The following is a 17643-nucleotide window of genomic DNA, read 5'->3' as shown; positions in this document are numbered from 1 at the left end:
CAATGCTCCTTTTAGGTTTCGTATGATGAGGGAGGGGTGGCTTGGTGTCATGGTTAGGGGCTCAGGCTCAGATGCTGCAGGGTGGGCTTCAGCAGGCTGATTACGGGGAGGGTATGACACCAGTTGTAACACACCCTTCCTCCTATGTGTACCCCGCAAAACCTGTTTGGTAAAATCAGTGCCATTTGAGATGGATTCACTTGGGAGTGTTGTAACGAAGTTCTGAGTCTGCTCTCACAGTTGGAAATTATGAAACCTGAGCAAAGGGGACTGACCCAGTCTTTTTGTAATGTGAACAGAATTAGAGCTGGGGAGTTTGAGCTGTCCTAAGAGGCCTCTAGTTCCTGCAACACATCTTTTGATAGGCTCTGCCCAGCACGCTGGCAGGACCTGGCCTGGGATGGAGAGGGAGGCCACCTCTGAGCAGTGACACATCCTCCATCCTGGCTCATCTTCTCCCTGAGGCTGACCATGAACAGGACCTGCTTAAGAACCTGTGAGATCTGAGCCAGGACTCTTGAGCCAGGAGCCAGCGCATACCCTGAGAGGAGGGGTGTCAACTGGCTAGGGCAGGACCCAGAGTCAGTCTCTAGGGGTGGGGCACTTGGAGGGAGGGGCTCAGGCTAACCCTCTAGAGCAAGGATTTTCAAGGTAGGTCCCATAGTCCCTGAGGATCAGAAGGAGGCTACTGGCAGATAGCACATCCCAAATACAGCTCTTTCCATTATGTTCTCCAGGGGAGGGATGAACCCATCCAGAAGAGTCCATCTCTTGATCAAGTCCTTTTCATTTCAACCTATCAATTGAATTATTAAGAATTACCAACCCAGGGTAGGCAAAAAGCAAAATGATGGTGTCTCGAGAGTTTCTTGGACACTGCCAGTATGACCTTGAGTAAATTACTTAAAGTTTGTTACTCCATTTCCTCATCTGTAAAATGGGGATCATAGTAGTTCCAGATTCATGGAGGCATTGGAAAGGTTTAAGTGCTTAAAACAGCAGGGTGAAGTGGCTCACACCCGTAATCCCAGCACTTTGGGAGGCTGAGACAGGAGGATCACTTGAGCCCAGGAGTTCGAAACCTGAGCCTGAGTGAGACCCCATATCATTTTTAAAAAACAAAGACAAAAATTTAAAAATAAAATAAGGCCAAGTGTGGTGGCTCCTGCCTGTAATCCCAGCACTTTGGGAGGCGGAGGTGGGCTGATTAATTAAGCCCAGAAGTTACAGACCAGCCTGGGCAACATGGTGAAACCCCCATGTCCCTGTCTCTACAAAAAATACACAAATTAGCTGGGCATGGTGGTGCGCTCCTGTAGTCCCAACTTGGGAGGCTGAAGTAGGAAGATCAATTGAACCCCGGAGGTGCAGGCTGCAGTAAACTGAGTTGGCACCACTGCACTTCAGTCTGGGTGTGAGAGTGAGTCCCTGTCTCAAAAAATAAATAAACAAAACAAAATTAAATTAAATTTAAAAGTGCTTAGAACAGTGCCTGGCCCAGGGCAAGTACTGCAGCAGCATCAGCCTTTGTTATGGCTGGAATGTCAACAGCCACTGCCCACTCTGGCGGCGTTGCAAACTCCGACTGCGTGCGCCCCCTGGAGGGTATTAGAATTCCTGCACCTGTGGAGGGCTGCTTTCTTCCCTGGGCTCTCTCACCGTGGCCTTGAGTTGGTAAGCTTTCCATTGTCAATGTTAAGTAATGGAAATTCCTGTTAGTTTATCTTCGTTATCATAGACATCATTTGTTAGGAATGATTTTGTGAAATCCTACAGGATGTGATGCTGCATATTTCCACAATCTAATTTGTAACACAAAATATTCTAATAACTAGATTTCAAGCCATCAGTATGCATGGGTCAAACATGGATCATCTCCACCCCTATCGTTAAATGTTACTAAGTTCTTTATCAGGAATGTGCAGGGAACATGAGCTTCTGGGTTTTCAATCTCTCTTCAGTGGACTGCAAAACATTGGAGACCCTGTGCAAGGAGGGCATTGGTCAGAGTCCAGGGGTGGCCCTGCTGTTCAGGACCAGGCACATGGGGAGTGGCAGCAGTGCCCGCTCTGGAAGGCATGCCAGCAGCCTGAAATGGCAGGTGTTGTCCTTGGGCCCTCCTAGGGACCTCAGCTCCCCAGTCTGTCCCATGCCCCACATCAGTTAGCTTCCTCCTCATGAAGCCCAGGTCTGTGGAGAACACTCCCCCATACACACACACACACACACACACACACACACACACACATACACACACACACACACACAAAGAGAGAGAGCACTTAGGACCTGGCTCTGACTTCTCCAGTAAGCCTTACCTGATTAATCACACTCAATTGTAAGCCATCATTCCCTATGTACTTGAGGACCCAGCATATTCTTCTCATTTGTTCCTTACTCTGCAAGGGCCCAGAATCTTGGCTGGGTCGGAGTGAGTCCTTTCTTCCCAGACCATGATGGTAGACCTGGCATTTGTACTGAGGCCTATTCACATACATTTACCCACCCATTAGATACAATATCCAAAACAATTAGGTGACTAAGGAATCTGGGCCCAGAGAGGGTGAGCAACTTGTCGCAGGTCATGCAGCCAGATCTAGGCCGGAGGACCTCTGTGATAGATCATACCACCTTTTATTAAGATGCTTGCTGGTGATCTAACTCCCCAGCTAATGAACTAACGTAGCTCCTTTCATGGCCCCTGCAGATGCCAAGGGGACAATTCGGGAAATTGTCCTGCCTAAGGGTCTGGACCTGGACCGGCCCAAGCGGACACGTACATCCTTCACTGCCGAGCAGCTGTACCGCCTGGAGATGGAGTTCCAGCGCTGCCAGTACGTGGTGGGCCGCGAGCGCACTGAGCTGGCCCGCCAGCTGAACCTCTCCGAGACCCAGGTAAGAGACCAGGGCCAGGCCACTCCCGTGTCCTGGTGGCCTGGGAATCCCTGGGGATAGGGGGCTCTGTGAACTGCTACAGGGAGACTCAACTTTGCAGGAGTTCAGACAAGAATGAGGGAAAGAGTAAGCTGCAGGTAAACCAGAGCTAAAAAGCAAATAACTAGAGTGCTGAGCACAGTCAGGAAATGCCAGTGGCGGCTTCTGGATACCTCAGGCACTTTTGGATGGAATATGGGGAAAGTCCAGAGGACCAGGGGGAGAGCAGCCCTCGAGGTGCCGGGAGTGCCTTAGCAGGGCATTGGTATGTAAGAGGAGCGACAAGAAGGGAGGGTGAGGGCTTGGCTTTTTGAAAATAAAGATTCTGGGGAAGATGAAACATTACAAAATTGGGCTGGGGACCTCTCGCTTCTCCGTTCCCGGTCCTTTCCCACCCTCTATCACCTTCCCTTCATCTCAGGGTGCCTCAGTCTCATGTAGGAAAGGAGGAGTCTGCATACCCCCTTCACCTGGGTAGGGCTGGCATTTTAACAGCAGTATGCTTAACTCAAAAGAAAAAACTCTTGTAAATTAAGCACCTACCCTGTATGAATGGAGACACTTCAAACTGGTACTAGGGCTACAAAATACTACTGCTACTACTACTAATAACACTTCGTTCTTATACATGTCAGGCACTAAGTGCTTTGCCTACATTGAGTAACCAATCCCTCCCAAGAACCAGATAGCATCATTCCTGTGTTACAGGTAAGAGGAAGTTATGCCCAGACAACTCATTTATTCCAGAGCTGGGCTTTGGACAAGCAGGCTCTCATCTTTATGCTGCCTATAAACTGGGCGACCTTCCTTGAGCTTGTCAAGGAATAACTCAGAGACCTCTTTTTCAGCCACAGCTCTAGTATAGTTTCCTCTCATATCTGAGGGAGATCTATCAATAAATATATTGCAAATAGCGGCCAAAACAGGATTGATAAAGTGGAGCGGAAGGGAGGAGCGGAGTGAGGAAGCGCTGGTCTGGAGCAGTGTGCTGGTTCCTTCCAGGGAGCTCGGGGGCGGGAGGCTGTGCTGGAGTGAGGGCTTCCCCTCTGTTCCCCTCTGTGCAGTGTGGCTGCTGTCCTTCCCCATGTCCCTGTCTCACTGAGCCTGGCTCTCCCGGCTTCCCTCAGCAGAATTCCTCCAGCTCCTCAAATCCCACCACCAGAGTGCTGTGCAGCCCACCCCTGGGGAGGGGGTGGTCAGATGTGCCTGGAAGTCCTCGTCCCTTTGAGGGGTGAGCAGGTTCCTCCTGGGGCACACCAAGAGTGGGCAGAGGGAGAGGCAAGAAGGGGAGAGAGGTGGAGGAGGGGCAGGCAGGGAGGAGGTGCAGGCAGGCAGGAGGGGCTGGCAGGGAGGAGGGGGCCTGCTGGGGAGGGACAGCAGCTGCCTTCCTGCAGGGCCGGGTCATCTCCACCTGCACTTGTTTTCCCCCAGCTGCCACTGCAGAGCTCCCAAACAACCCGGCTGGGCCTCCCTCCAGCTGGGCTCAACAGGGGGCTGGGAAGCCAGGCCTGTGCTCAGAGAGGAGGCTGCAGTGGCAGGGCCAGGCCAGAGCTCCTGGGGGAAGTCACAGAGGCCCCGTATTCCCTACACTGAGCTGCCCTTGGAGGTCAAGCCCAAGCCCCTCCTCTTCCAGGAAGACTTCTGCAGGCCCCTTGCCTTCTTCCCAAGAGACCTTTCCACATGGCTTGACCTGGAGGGAGAGAGAGAGTGTGTGAGTGTGTGAGGGGTGTGTGTGTGTGTCTGTGTGTGTGCATGGGCACATGTGTGTTGTGTTGGATCCCCACCAGTATTTGCTTCCCAAGGACAAGAATGTGTTCAGAGGCCATGGCCCCTTGTCGCACTCCATAGGGAGCCCAGAACACAGCTGGACACACAGTAGGCCCTCAGCGAGTCCTACGCTCTGTTCTCACTCACCATCCTCCTTTCTCTGTCCCCAGTCCTGGAGTTGACAGATAGTATAAGTAACGGGCAGCTAGTGCTTACTGAGCGCTTCCCATGCATCAGGTCCTGTTCTGAAGGTGTGACATAGTCTAACTAGTTCAGTCCTCACCACAACCTTGTGGGATACGTGTGAGATTTTTCTTCCAATCCCAAGTGTGTGGTGTGTTCCAACCACCAGCAGCCAGGGCCGCGGTCCTCCACCATCATCCAACCACCAGCAGCCAGGGCCGCGGTCCTCCACCATCACTGAGTGCATCCAGCAGTTCAATACTGACACTAATTCCCAGAGCTAGCACAGACCTTACAAGTTAAGGGCTCGGTCCACAAGACAGTGCCACAGCACATGCAGGTTCCAGGAGCCCACCTGTGTTTTGAATGAATTGGCCTAAAGATGGGGGCTCCCATATCGCCCTCCTCAGGTTTGACAATTCACTAGAATGATGGAAATTCATAGAACTTAGGAAACAACTCCCCTATACTTGCTAGTTTATTATAAATGACACAAGTCAGGAACAGCTGCACAGAGCAAGGTAAAGGAGAGGTGTGTGCAGCTCCCGTGGCCTCTCCAGCGCCTCCGCTCCCAGCACTTCCATGTGTTCGCCAACCAGAAGTTCTCCTGGTCTCTTTATTCAAGACTAAATCCAGGCCGGCCAGGTGCAGTGGCTCACGCCTGTAATCCCAGCACTTTGGGAGGCCAAGGAGGGAGGATCACTTGAGCCCAGGAGTCCAAGACCAGCCTGGGAAGAACAGGGAGGCCTCATCTCTAAAAAAAAAGTGGGTTTTTTTACCTTTTTTTTTTTTACAGTTTACACTGTAAACTGCAGGGTCTGGTGGCACACATCTATGCTCCCAGACACTTGGGAGGCTGAGGCAGGAGGACTGTTTGAGCCCAGGAGGTCAAGGCTACAGTGAGCCATGTTAGTGCCATTGCACTCCAGCCTGGGTGACAGAGCAAGACCCTATCTCAAAAACAAACAAAAAAAAGACTATAATCCAATATCCATTTCCCCTCCCCTCCCTAGAAGGAAAGTAATGGGGGCAGCTGAAAGTTACTACCCTCTAATCACAAGTATGGTCTTTCTAGAACCAGCCCCAGTCCTGACACTACCTAGAGATCCACCCTGAATCACTTCATTAGCATACGACAGTAAGTCTTATTTATTTACTTACTTACTTATTTATTGTAGAGATGGGGTCTTGCTATGTTTCCCAGGCTGGTCTGGAACTTCTGGTCTCAATCCTCCTTCCTAACCTTCCAAAGTGCTAGGATTATAGGTGTGTAAGCCACCGTGCCCAGACACTAAGTATATATTATTTCCACTTTAAAAAGAAGGAAACTGAGGCCCAGAAAAGTTAAATAACTTGCGTAAGATTTGCAGCAGGCACATTCATGAGCTCATTTAACCTTTAGAAGAAGATAGTTTTATGGGTACTATTATCCCCATTTAAGCAAACTGAGCCTCAGAGAGGTTAACTAACTTGCCCGAGGTCCTATAGCTAAGGAATTCTGTGGAATTCTCAGTATGTTCACCCATACATTTGTTCAAAAATATTATTAAATACCTACTGTATAGCAGGTACTCTTCTAGACACTGGGGCTATAGCTTAGAACAAAACAGACCAGGCACCCGCCCTCATGCAGCTGAGATCCATGGAGACAAAGCCAAAGCGCATTTCCAAGAGTGATGAGTGTTAAGAGAGAGCTCAAATGGGGTCATAGGAGAAAGACTAAGCAGGAGTGTTTTATCAGGGTGTTCAGGGAAGGCCTCTTTGAGGAGATGACATTGAGCTTAGGCCTGAGTGACAAGGAAGAGACAGCCAGATGAGGAGCCAGAAGGAGACGTCAAGGCAGAAGGTAATGATGAAGACCTGAGGGGCAGGAACTGGCATAGAATGTTCTAGAAGTGTCAGAAGGCCAGAGGCTGGAGCTACATGGTAATTGGGTAAGTAGGTAGGGTAGGATCATGCAGTGCTTAGAGACCATGGTAATTCATTGAAGAGAAAGTGACAGGAGATGATTGGCATTTTACAGAAGTTGCTCTGGCTGCCACCAGGGAAGGGACCACAGGGGACAGGAGTGGATGGGTAGGGACTACTGACATTGGTCTTGCACAGAGAGGTGATGGAGAAGAGAAGCGTGCTGATGTGAGAGGTGCTCTGATTTAGAGCTGGCACCTCTGAGGACTTCTTGTGGATTACACGCACAGGGTGAGGAAAAGGAAGTGGTTTGGGTTGAACAACTGGGAGAATGGTGACATCATCCAATGAGTCGAGAAAGTGGGAGAGGAGCAAGACGGTGGGAACATATTCAAGAATTTTGTTTTGGATCAGTTAAGTTTGAGATCCCAGCGGAGATGTCAGGAAGGCATGTCAGATTTTTCAGGGCAGGCTGGTTTTTCTCTGATTTGAGTTTTCTGAGGGTATCTATCAGAGCTCTTTTGGAGGGAAATATAAGAAATTCCTTCAGGTGCCCTCATATAATGGATGGTCTCCCCAGGGAGAAAAACAGGGGCCATAGCCTGCGGAAATTCAGTAACAGGAACCATGGTGTAGCCAGGATTTGGCAGAGACTGGAAGCCAAAGGTTCTTTCGGGCCCAAGGGATTCAGCATCAGGCACTCACAGAAATTCCCGCCAGTGCTCCACTGAATATGTGCTCCAACTGCTGTCCAAAATGTCTGTCTGCTTCCCTCTCCTCTCCTTTCCCCTCCCCTCCCCTCCCCTCTCCTCTCCTCTCTTTTCTTCTCTCTTCTCTTCTTTCTCTTCTCTCCCTTCTGCCAAACAGCATCTCTACCTTCTTCCCTGGATACTCAGAGGACCCAGGCATGGTCCCAATTCAGGCGGAGAAAACACAGAGCTTGCTCAAGGCCCATTTCCATGGCTAGTCTCTAATCTAGCATGCCCAATTCAGTTGAGTTGTCTGCAGATTTAAATCAGAAACCCACTTACAGGGTTGGGCAGGCAGAATGGTGAGGCCCTTTCCTTGGCTCGCCACCACCCACAGTGCTCTGCAGGACGAAGGGTCCATCGGGTATAGGAACAGTGAGCAAGACAGAGTACAGCTGATCTCTGTCCCGGCCTTGCCCAGACTCCATGGCTGTGCAATGGAGGCTGTGCATGGCTGCCCTGGAGAGCAGGGGCAACCTCAGAGGAACCTCTCTCTTGAGAATATCAAAAGAACCCTCTGCCCACCTTTATCCCCTGAAGGGGAGCATGCACTCAAAGCTCTTCTCATGCTGGAGAACAGAGACAGCCCCACCTAGTCCAGTTCTCCTGGTTTTAGAAACCTTCTGATACACCTTGTCACCATGCTTTGTTTTAAAAAGAAAGTTTGGTGTTTGATTAAAGCAGCATTTCTCAAAATATAGTCTGGAAACCAGCTGTGCATACAGCTTCTCTAGGATAAAATGCAGATGCCTGTGCCACCCTCAGCCCAGGGATTCCCAATCAGGTTTCTAGGGAAGACCCCACAACCGATACATTTCTCACTCCAGGTGATCTAATGCACAGTGATGTCTGAGAATCACTGGCTTATCCTACCAGATGATGTGATCACCACATGGCTCAAAAGACTTCATTGCCTGCCAGGCACTTTATTAAGTCCATGATTATTATCCCACTGAGTCATCACAACAAAACTATGAGGAAGAGTTATGATCCCCATTTTACTGATGGGGAAACTGAGGCACCAAGAAGTTAAGTAACTTGCCCTAAGTCATCTAGCTAGTTAAGGTAACCAGAATTGAACAGGGGCTGTCTGACCTCTGACTGTCCGCTATATTGTTTGCTACTGTATACTGTCTTATCTGCTGTATTGTTTGCTACTTCTTCCAAAACACTTACAGTGTCGTAACACTAGCTGCCTGCCCATGACCCACCCTGCTAGTGTCTGAGAGCCAAGAGGGTAAAAATGGAGTTTTATTTTTGTTTATTCAGCACCTGGCAATGCCGGCTTGCACCAGATGCTTGCTATTTCTATGTTGCCTGAATGAATGCCCAGAGTACCAGGGTCCGAGCAGGACGTAAGAGGATGTGGCTGCAGAGGAAGGGAAGCTGAGAGGCTGGCTCAGGACTCCTCTCCTGTGGCTGGCCTGGAGGATGTTTTTGGGCCAGGAGCCCAGGAGCCAGATGGAGAACAAACCGCCAAGTCCCCATACCCACCCAGGGCGCCCACCTAGCTTGGATAAGAGCTCCTCCAGCCCTTCAGCAATTGCCTCACTCATGCTCGATGCCTCTGCCCCAGACGACTTCTTCCAGAACAACAGAATAGGTGGTCCCTTCCTAGTGCGGGTTACAAAAACCAGGCCATCCTAGATACACAGATACTGCTCACCATGGTCATGAGAAACAGTCTTTAAAAGATGAATGCCATTTCCAGATCAACAACAAATCTTGGAATTTAATCCTGACCATGAGCCCAAAGAAGCTGATGGATAATCTCCTGAAAAATGCCTCTGTAGTCCTAGCAGCCAAGTGGAAACCATGCCCATCCCCTGGTGCACAGCCATGGGTCACAGTGTGGCCCAGCAAGAGATCAGGGAGGGGGACAGTGCAGCCACCAAGCACTCACTGAGTCCCAGGGAGTCAAGATGGCAGCCTCCAGGAGGCCACACTGGGCCCCGAGAAGACAGGGAGGGAGAGAGCCCAGAAGTCACACTGGGCAGGTGAGGGGAGAGGCACACTTCAGGAGGTCGCTGGCCCCGCCACCCTGTGAAGTCAGCTAGGAATGGTTTCCCAGAAGAGGAAAAGAACCAATCACTTTGGATTTAACCTTGAGAAAAGGATGACCCTGAGGTGGAAATGAAGGCTTCCTGGAGGAGAAGGGACACATTCAGAGAGCTCTGAGTCTGTCTGTCCTTCAGAGAGACAGAGAGACAGCATTTGCAGGGTCTTATGAACCTACCCACAAGGGCTTGATGGGCCTGATAGGATTAATGGTGGGAAGTAAAGAGTTGAGCCTTCTGACTCCCACCCTAGAAGTTTGCAATGCCAGGAAACACACTGAAATCACCCACAGAGCTTTAAAATAATACCCAGGCCTCAGCCCATTCCATAGAGACTCTGATTTAATATGGGTATAGGATGAGGCCTGGGCGTCATCACAGAAAGTTCCAATGTGCAGCCAAGGTTGAGAATTCCTGACCTCGCCTGCATGTGGCCAAGAAACAAGCACTCCGGGTCCCAGCCCCTGCTCCATCTGCCTCTGACTTCTCCTCTCCTAGGGCCCAGGCTCACCTTCCCAGGAGATGCTGAAGCCCAGCACCAGCCCACACCCACCTCTCCTTGCTACACCCAGAGCCGCAGGAAGATGGGATGTGTGGGGAGCACTTTATAAATGCTTGGTCATTCCTCATCCATCACACCCCGTGACTGCCACTCCAAGCACGAATTGCCCTCTGTTTTTCAGGAGTGAGTCAGTGCTACTAACCCCTAGACCAGGCGTCCCCAAACTTTTTACACAGGGGGCCAGTTCACTGTCCCTCAGACTGTTGGAGGGCCGCCACATACTGTGCTCCTCTCACTGACCACCAATGAAAGAGGTGCCCCTTCCTGAAGTGCGGTGGGGGGGCCAGATAAATGGCCTCAGGGGGCCGCATGTGGCCAGTGGGCCGTAGTTTGGAGACGCCTGCCCTAGACCCTCAGCTTCCTGAGGACCAGAATCATGATGTCTGTGTCTCCTCTCCCTCTATTTCAGAAACAGAGCTAGAAACAGAGAAAGCAGCGATAAATAACTACCAGCCCCCTACATGGGTTTTCTTCTTTCATCACTGCAATGGCCAAGTATTGTTGTCCCCATTCTAAAGATGAGAAACTGAGGCTCAGAGGTTCCTGGAGGTGGTGCCTGGCCTCAGGTCCTAGGACAGGCAGGTGCTGGCTTGGCTAAGAGGTCAGGAAGCTTCCCAGCAGGGAGGAGGAATGCAGCAGTGTGCAGCGCTATGGTCCTTGAGAATCTGGTGAGACTGCTTCCCTCAGGAGTCTGATTCTAGAGGTGACAAGTGGGAAAGGGTTTTCTTCCTTCCAGTCATTGGGTTTAGCTAGACTTGGGCTGAATCTCCCTTGACCTCCCTTACTGATATTTTCTTCAAGTGCCCCCACTTCAGGGAGGCTGTATCTGCCATGCCATTAGCAAAATAGTCACACCCTCCTTCCTCCCCCGTATCCTGCCACCTTTCTCTAAAGCAGTGCCCCCCAGAGTGTGGTTTTTGGGCTGCTGCCAGCCCCTAAACTGTTACCTGTCTATAACATGCTAAGTACAGAAATAGAGAATAGGTATTTAGAAAAGACCGGCACGGTGATTCACGCCTCTGATCCCAGCACTTCAGGAGGCCAAGGTGGGCAGATCACAAAGTCAGGAGTTCCAGACCAGCCTGGCCAACATGATGAAACCCCATCTCTACTAAAAATACAAAAATTAACTGGGTATGTTGGCATATGCCTGTAATCCCACTACTCAGGAGGCTGAGGCAGGAGAGTCACTTGAACCCAGGAGGTGGAGGTTACAGTGAGCCAAGATTGCGTCACTGCACTCCAGCCTGGGCTACAGAATGAGAGTCCATCTCAAAAAAAAAGTATACAGCAATCTTTCCAGTAATTCATTTTAATTGTATTTTTTAATAGTACTGGTCCTCGACAAAACTGGACACTTTATAAAGTGATCCTCACCTGAAATCATCTGGGAAACACGGCTCAAAGCCCTTGCTGCCAACTGACACACAAGCTTGTTTGTGTTTGCTGTTTATTGTCTGCCTCCCCAACTCCACTGCCCACTCCACATGGCAGGGATTCACTCAGCTTTGTTCACTGCTGATTCCCTGGGCCTAGAACAGCACCCAGAACACAGTAGGCACTCAGTGTATATCTGATGGGTGAAGAAACAGGTAAATGAAGCAATCAACCTCAAGTAGATCCCATAACTCTCCGGTCACTTTTGGTTATTGAATCTCCATTCACCAGGTGCAGTGATGTGCACCTGTAGTCCCAGAACTCAGGAGGCTGAGGCAAGAGGATTGCTTGAGGCCAGGACTTTGAGGCTACAGTGAGCTCTCATCACACCAGTGCACTCCAGCCTGGGCAGCAAACCGACACTCTGTCTCTAAAAACAATGAAAGTAAAGAAATAAACTCAATCCAATATCCTTCAAAACGCCAAACTCACATCTGGTTTAAATAACATCTCCCCAAGGCCCATGCTGGCTTCCCCACTTGGAAAAGGCTTGGCTCACTGCTTGCCAGCAAGGCTTGAGGTTTGAGGGAAGCAGATCCCACATAGGAGCATGAACACCCAACCATCCTGCTGAAGAACTACAAAAGGACCTCCCAAGGCAGCCTCTGGAGGAGAGCATGATCTATCTCAGTCGCCTGCTCCCTCTTCCCCTATCAGCCACCTCCTCCAGGATCAGAGGGCAGGGGGTGGCTTCAAGGAGGCAGAGATCTTTTGAAAAGACTGGACCTCTTCTGCTGTGAGGAGGGGAGGCATCCAGGCTTCACTTTCTGAAAGCCTTTGCTGGAGGACCGGTCACTCCCAGGAGGTGGTGATGTCTGGCATGGTGATGTCTGCCATTGCCCAGGTGACCTGGTCTGCCTTGGCTCTGCCAGTCTGCTTAACCTGGGCAGCCCTGTGGCTCCAGCCTCCTCCTCCACCCATCTCTTGGCACCTTCTCAAAAGCACAGTGGTTGCTGGACTCTTAAATCTTCCAAAAACTGGAAGGAACCAGCAAGGTCTTCCTGACCTATTCTTACTGGGCCCTCCCATCTCACCCTCCCTCCCTCCTGGCGCACCTGCCCCAGCTCCAGGCGAGGAGCAGGGTGGGCCCCTGTGTTCCCAGAGAAATAACTTTGAGTGCTCCCATGGTGGCCCCCATGACATGGGCCTGTAGGTGCTCTGGCCTGATGAGTTTCTGGACTGGGGCATGAATGCCAGTCTCTCCTTCTAGTGCCTGCAAGTGATTCTTTTGGGCCCTCCCTGAACTTGCCTCTGTGGGGCAGCACTCCCTTCTTCCCATGAGGCTTTGCAGCCCCCAGGGGACTGAGCCTGAGCTTCCTCCTAGTTCCCTTTCCTCACATAGACCAGGAAGGGGGTTGGAGCACCGGGTGCTGGGTGGTAGAGGCAGGGCCGGTTCTGCCTCCTCTCAGAGGCCCCGAAAAAGGCCTCTTCCCTGATGCTGGTGACTCTCTTCAGACTGTGGTACATCTTTGTCCTCAGCTTTGAGTGTGTGGCCATCAGAAGTCCCCCCACCAACCTGCCACGCCCAGTCACACTTGGTGTCATGTTGAAAAACTTGGCCTTTATAGGGGATGGGGTGGGAGTGTGCTGGTAAAAAGGTCAAACAGAGCAATGGTCAGATTGGGTTAGAAGGAGCTCCCTCCAAAGGCAGCCTGGCAGCCAGCATGGAGGCAGAGACCTCACCGTCCTCAGAAGGGCATCTGGTCCCTCCTCTGGCTATGCCCCTCCCTATGGGAAGAGAACTCTGCAGCGCCAAGGGGTCTCACCTACCAGAAGCCTGTGCCCACCTTTGAGACCACCCCTCCCTGCCACCGAAGTATCCAGTTTCAGAATTCCCAGCCAAATGGCCCTGCGCCCACATCCAGCACCTGCCTGGGCCTCTCCAGGGTCAGTCCTCCCAAGGGCACACCACAGACATTATTCGGCACTCCAGGCCCAAGAAGCAGCCAGCCACCACTCTGCCCGTATTTACAGAGCATGAACAGCTGAGGTGGCCACATGTGGGTAAGAGCCAGAGTGGGCCGTGAGCCAGAGGCTTCCATTTTTTCTCTTGCCCCAGGCTTGTAGATGTTCCAGTTTAGACCTGGGGCAGAGAGACCTTTAGAGCACTGGTTTCTCCACCTTGGAATCACCTGGTGAGTTTTAAAAACTGCTGGAGTCTGGGTCCCAGGTTCTCTCATTCTGAGTTTATTGGTCCAAGGTCAGGAGTGAGTTAGGGGCTTAAAGCTCCGCAGGTGGTTCTCATGGGCAGCCAGGATGGAGAGGCGCTGCTGTAGAGACAGTCATAGTCCCTGTCAGACAGAACAAGGGGAGAGAGGATGGTTTGCTCTAGGGAGCGGGGAGAGGGGCTCCTGCGTGGGTGAGCAGAGTGGCTATGATGGAAAAGAGTGGGTGGAAAACCTCTGTTTGGAGGACAGAGCTGCACGTGGGGTCTGGGGTGTTGATTGAGATATCCATGGGGAGATGCATAGCAGACGGTAGATACGTGGCCTGCATATCAGTTCAGAGCCCTGGGCCTGAGGTCGAGTGGGAATTATCAGCACGTAAATGACAGCTGAGGCTGTGAACTTGACTTTGAGCCAAGGGCATGTGGGCCAAGAGGAGAACATCAGTTATACCCCCAAACTCTATCCTCTGTCAATCTGTTCCTCCATCCTAAGCCAGAGTCAGTTTAGCAGTAGAGGGGCGTCCATAATTTGGGGGACAAGGGTCCCTAATCAGTTGGCCTAGAGCAGGCTGGTTGTGGGGAGACCTTAACAACGATCTGCTCTTCTTTCCCTCTCGCTCCACCCTCACCCCTACCCCGACCCCGACCCACCACTTGCCCAACCCATGCCCTTCCTCTCCTTTCCTCCTCCCACCTGCCCCCACTTTGCTTTGCCTGTCCCATCTCCCTCCTTGAAACCCCTCCCCTACCCCAAGGTGAAGGTCTGGTTCCAGAACCGCCGCACCAAGCAGAAGAAAGACCAGAGCAGAGACCTGGAGAAGCGGGTGTCCTCGTCAGCCTCCGAGGCCTTTGCCACCTCCAACATTCTGCGGCTGCTGGAGCAGGGCCGGCTGCTCTCTGTGCCCAGGGCCCCCAGCCTCCTGGCGCTGACCCCTGGCCTGCCAGGCCTACCTGCCAGCCACAGGGGCACCTCCTTGGGTGACCCCAGGAACTCCTCCCCTCGCCTCAACCCGCTGCCCTCGGCCTCGGTGTCCCCCCCGCTGCCACCCCCTCTGCCAGCTGTCTGCTTTTCCTCGGCCCCGCTCCTGGACCTGCCTGCTGGCTACGAACTGGGCTCCTCGGCCTTCGAGCCATACAGCTGGCTAGAACGGAAAGTGGGCAGTGCCGGCAGCGGCAAGAAAGCTAACACTTAAGACTCCCACCCTGTGACACTGAGTCCCGAGCACGGCACCTCCCCAGCCTCCTGTGCCCCAACGGACTGCACTGAGCAGGCCCCGGAGAGGAGGGGCGACAGCCACACACTCCTCCCCACCTGCCCCCCAACTCAGAGACTCGAGACCAAATGGCCTTGGTCCCACAGCTTGTGTGTGTGAGTGCAGTGTGCGTGTGCGTGTTTCTCACTGAAATAAAAGGAAAACAATGACAAGAAGGGAAACAGTCCCCACAGCACAACTACTTGCCCCTCAACCCCTTCTATCCCTCTATCGCTGGAAGGGAGAATGGGCTTAGAGTCAGACGGGCCTCAGATGGGAGGGGGCAGGGGCAGGGGACTCACATGCGTGGGTCAGCAGGCACCTCACTCCCACTCAGTAGAGGCCCATGGCACCAACACGAATTTTTTGGTTAAATATTGCCCTTTACAAGCTTCTCTTTCAAGCATCAAAGTACTTGAGAGAGGGAAACATTGTCATGTTGAAGCAGGTGAATGATGAAAGGTGAGACCAGGTCGAGAGGGTGGGAGAGAGGGCATCAAAGGAAAACCCAAGCAAGAGTCCAAATGTTTAGAGAGGGCCTACTTATCACAAACTGCAACATGAAACTCTTTTATACATATACATACACACAACCTGGCCAACATGGTGAAACCCCATCTCTACTAAAAATGCAAAAATTAGCCATGTGTGGTGGCAGACATCTGTAATCTCAGCTACTCAGGAGACTGAGGCAGGAGAATCACTTGAACCCAGGAGGTGGAGGCTGCTGTGAGCCAAGATCGTGCCTCTGCACTCCAGCCTGGGCGACGGAGGGAGATTCTGTCTCAAAATACACACACACACACACACACACACACACACACACACACACATATATATTGCTCAAACAATATAAAATTTTTAAAAGTTAAATTAAAAAATCTTGCTCAAGACTCTTTTATTCAACTTTTTGTTTTGTTTTGCTTCTTTTCTTTTTTTGAGACAGAGAGTCTTGCTCTTTCGCCAGGCGCCAGGCTGGAGTGCAATGCGCGATCTCAGGTCGCTACAACCTCCGCCTCCCAGCTTCAAGCAGTTCTCCTGCCTCAGCCTCCTGAGGGCTACGGGCACGCGCCACCATGCCCAGCTAATTTTTGTATTTTAGTAAGGACGGGGTTTCACTATGTTGGCCAGGATGGTCTCAATCTCTGGACCTCGTGATCCGCCCACTTTGGACTCCCAAAGTGCTGGGATTACAGGAGTGAGCCACCGCACCTGGCCTTATTCAACTTTTTATTTTGCACTGATTGTAGATTTATAGTATGAGATAGATAGGTCTCATCTTACCTAACTATAGCACCATATGAAAACCAGGAAATTGACATTGGTACCATGTGTGTGCATAGTGCCATGTCATTTTATAGATTCTTGAACTCACCACTGCAATCCCAATACAGACCTGTTCCATCACCACAAAGATCTTCCTCATGATGCCCACACCTACCCCCACCCTCCACAGGAGAGTTCCTTCAAAGAATGAGCATTATGAGACAGGAACCAAAGACCTGAAATGGGTCTTCAGGCGGGAGGATACGGGGTGAGATTTTGACTCTGTGAACAGAAATAACAAGCATAGTCTCCTCCAGTCTGCTCGAGAAACATAGTAGCTGCTGCTTTGGCTTCAAATTGGCTGCCCTGAGTCACCTGGATCAGGTGCTTGGGGACAGTAAGCCCTAAACAAACGCGCTTCCGCCCTTCCCTCTGCTCAGTGGTATGGTTTTGGGAGGAGCTTAGAAATGCAGATAATCTGGAGTCTAGGATGAGGCATGGGGGTGACTGGGGAAGACCTTGGGCTGGGCAGGTCCAGCTACCACCCAGGGTCCACCCTGCCTTGCCCAGCGGACCCGCACCACACTCCACTCGCCAGGAGAAAGCACTCCTTTTGGTTTCGTGACATGAAGAGAGTTCCTGGGAAGCAGAGGTGACGTCCTGGGTGGAACCCAGGCCAGGCTGTGCAAAAAGCTTGATTGATAACTCCAAGTATTTAGTTATACAATATAGCGACCTCCATTTTACTTTCTGCCCTGGACTGGAAAGGTCAGGGCGGTCCTGCTGTATAGAACCCAGAGGTGAATGTGAGGTGAGAAGTGGTTCTACGATCAGATGCAGAAAGACCAGCCCTCGTTCTCAAGAACTCTTAACAGTATGAGACAGACTTCCAGAGACCCAGGTCTGTGGGTGGAGACAGAGGCTCAGGTTTTGGGGCTCACAGCCCAGTGGCAGGGACAAGAGAGGGCTCTCCTAAAGGGCATGACACAGGAAAGAGACTAGACGTATAGTGAATCTAGTGTGCTGGAGAATCCAGAGAAGGCTTCCTGTAGGAGGTGGCACCGAAGCTGACCAGGAAATAATTCTCTACAGATGTTCAAAAAGATGACGATAGAATTGTGGGGGGTAAGACGTATCCAGATATAACCAGGGCAAGGAGTGAAAGGTGAGATCAGGTTGTGAGAACAGTGAAGAGAGGGCAGGCTGCCAGAAGTTGGGTGTGGAGAGACCGGGAAGAGCCGTGGTGAGGGGTGGGTATGGGAATGTAGACAGCACCTGAAGATCAAGGGGGAGGAATTGAATTCACACAGTTTGGGGTTGGCAGAAGGAACCGCCTAGCACCGAAGCAGGAAAAAGCCAG

General features: G+C 51.5%; 1 protein-coding gene and 1 pseudogene across 1 annotated transcript in view; one reads left to right on the top strand and one right to left on the bottom strand.

Moving 5' to 3' along the window:
* VAX2 (ventral anterior homeobox 2) overlaps positions 1–15279 on the top strand; it is a 31977-nt gene extending 16698 nt beyond the window's left edge. The window contains exons 2-3 of the mRNA XM_003922853.3: positions 2708–2895; positions 14520–15279. Coding sequence (XP_003922902.2) covers positions 2708–2895; positions 14520–14957 — 626 coding nt within the window. The 3' untranslated portion in view covers positions 14958–15279. The remainder of the gene's footprint in view (positions 1–2707; positions 2896–14519) is intronic.
* Positions 12115–12187, bottom strand: LOC120362307 (small nucleolar RNA U13; annotated as a pseudogene).
* Positions 15280–17643: the final 2364 nt, after the last annotated feature.

This window comes from Saimiri boliviensis, chromosome 1 (assembly GCF_048565385.1).
Source record: "Saimiri boliviensis isolate mSaiBol1 chromosome 1, mSaiBol1.pri, whole genome shotgun sequence".
NCBI classification, from domain to species: domain Eukaryota; kingdom Metazoa; phylum Chordata; class Mammalia; order Primates; family Cebidae; genus Saimiri; species Saimiri boliviensis.
Note: the sequence above shows the minus strand (reverse complement) of the source record. Positions and strands in the feature narration are given on the sequence as shown.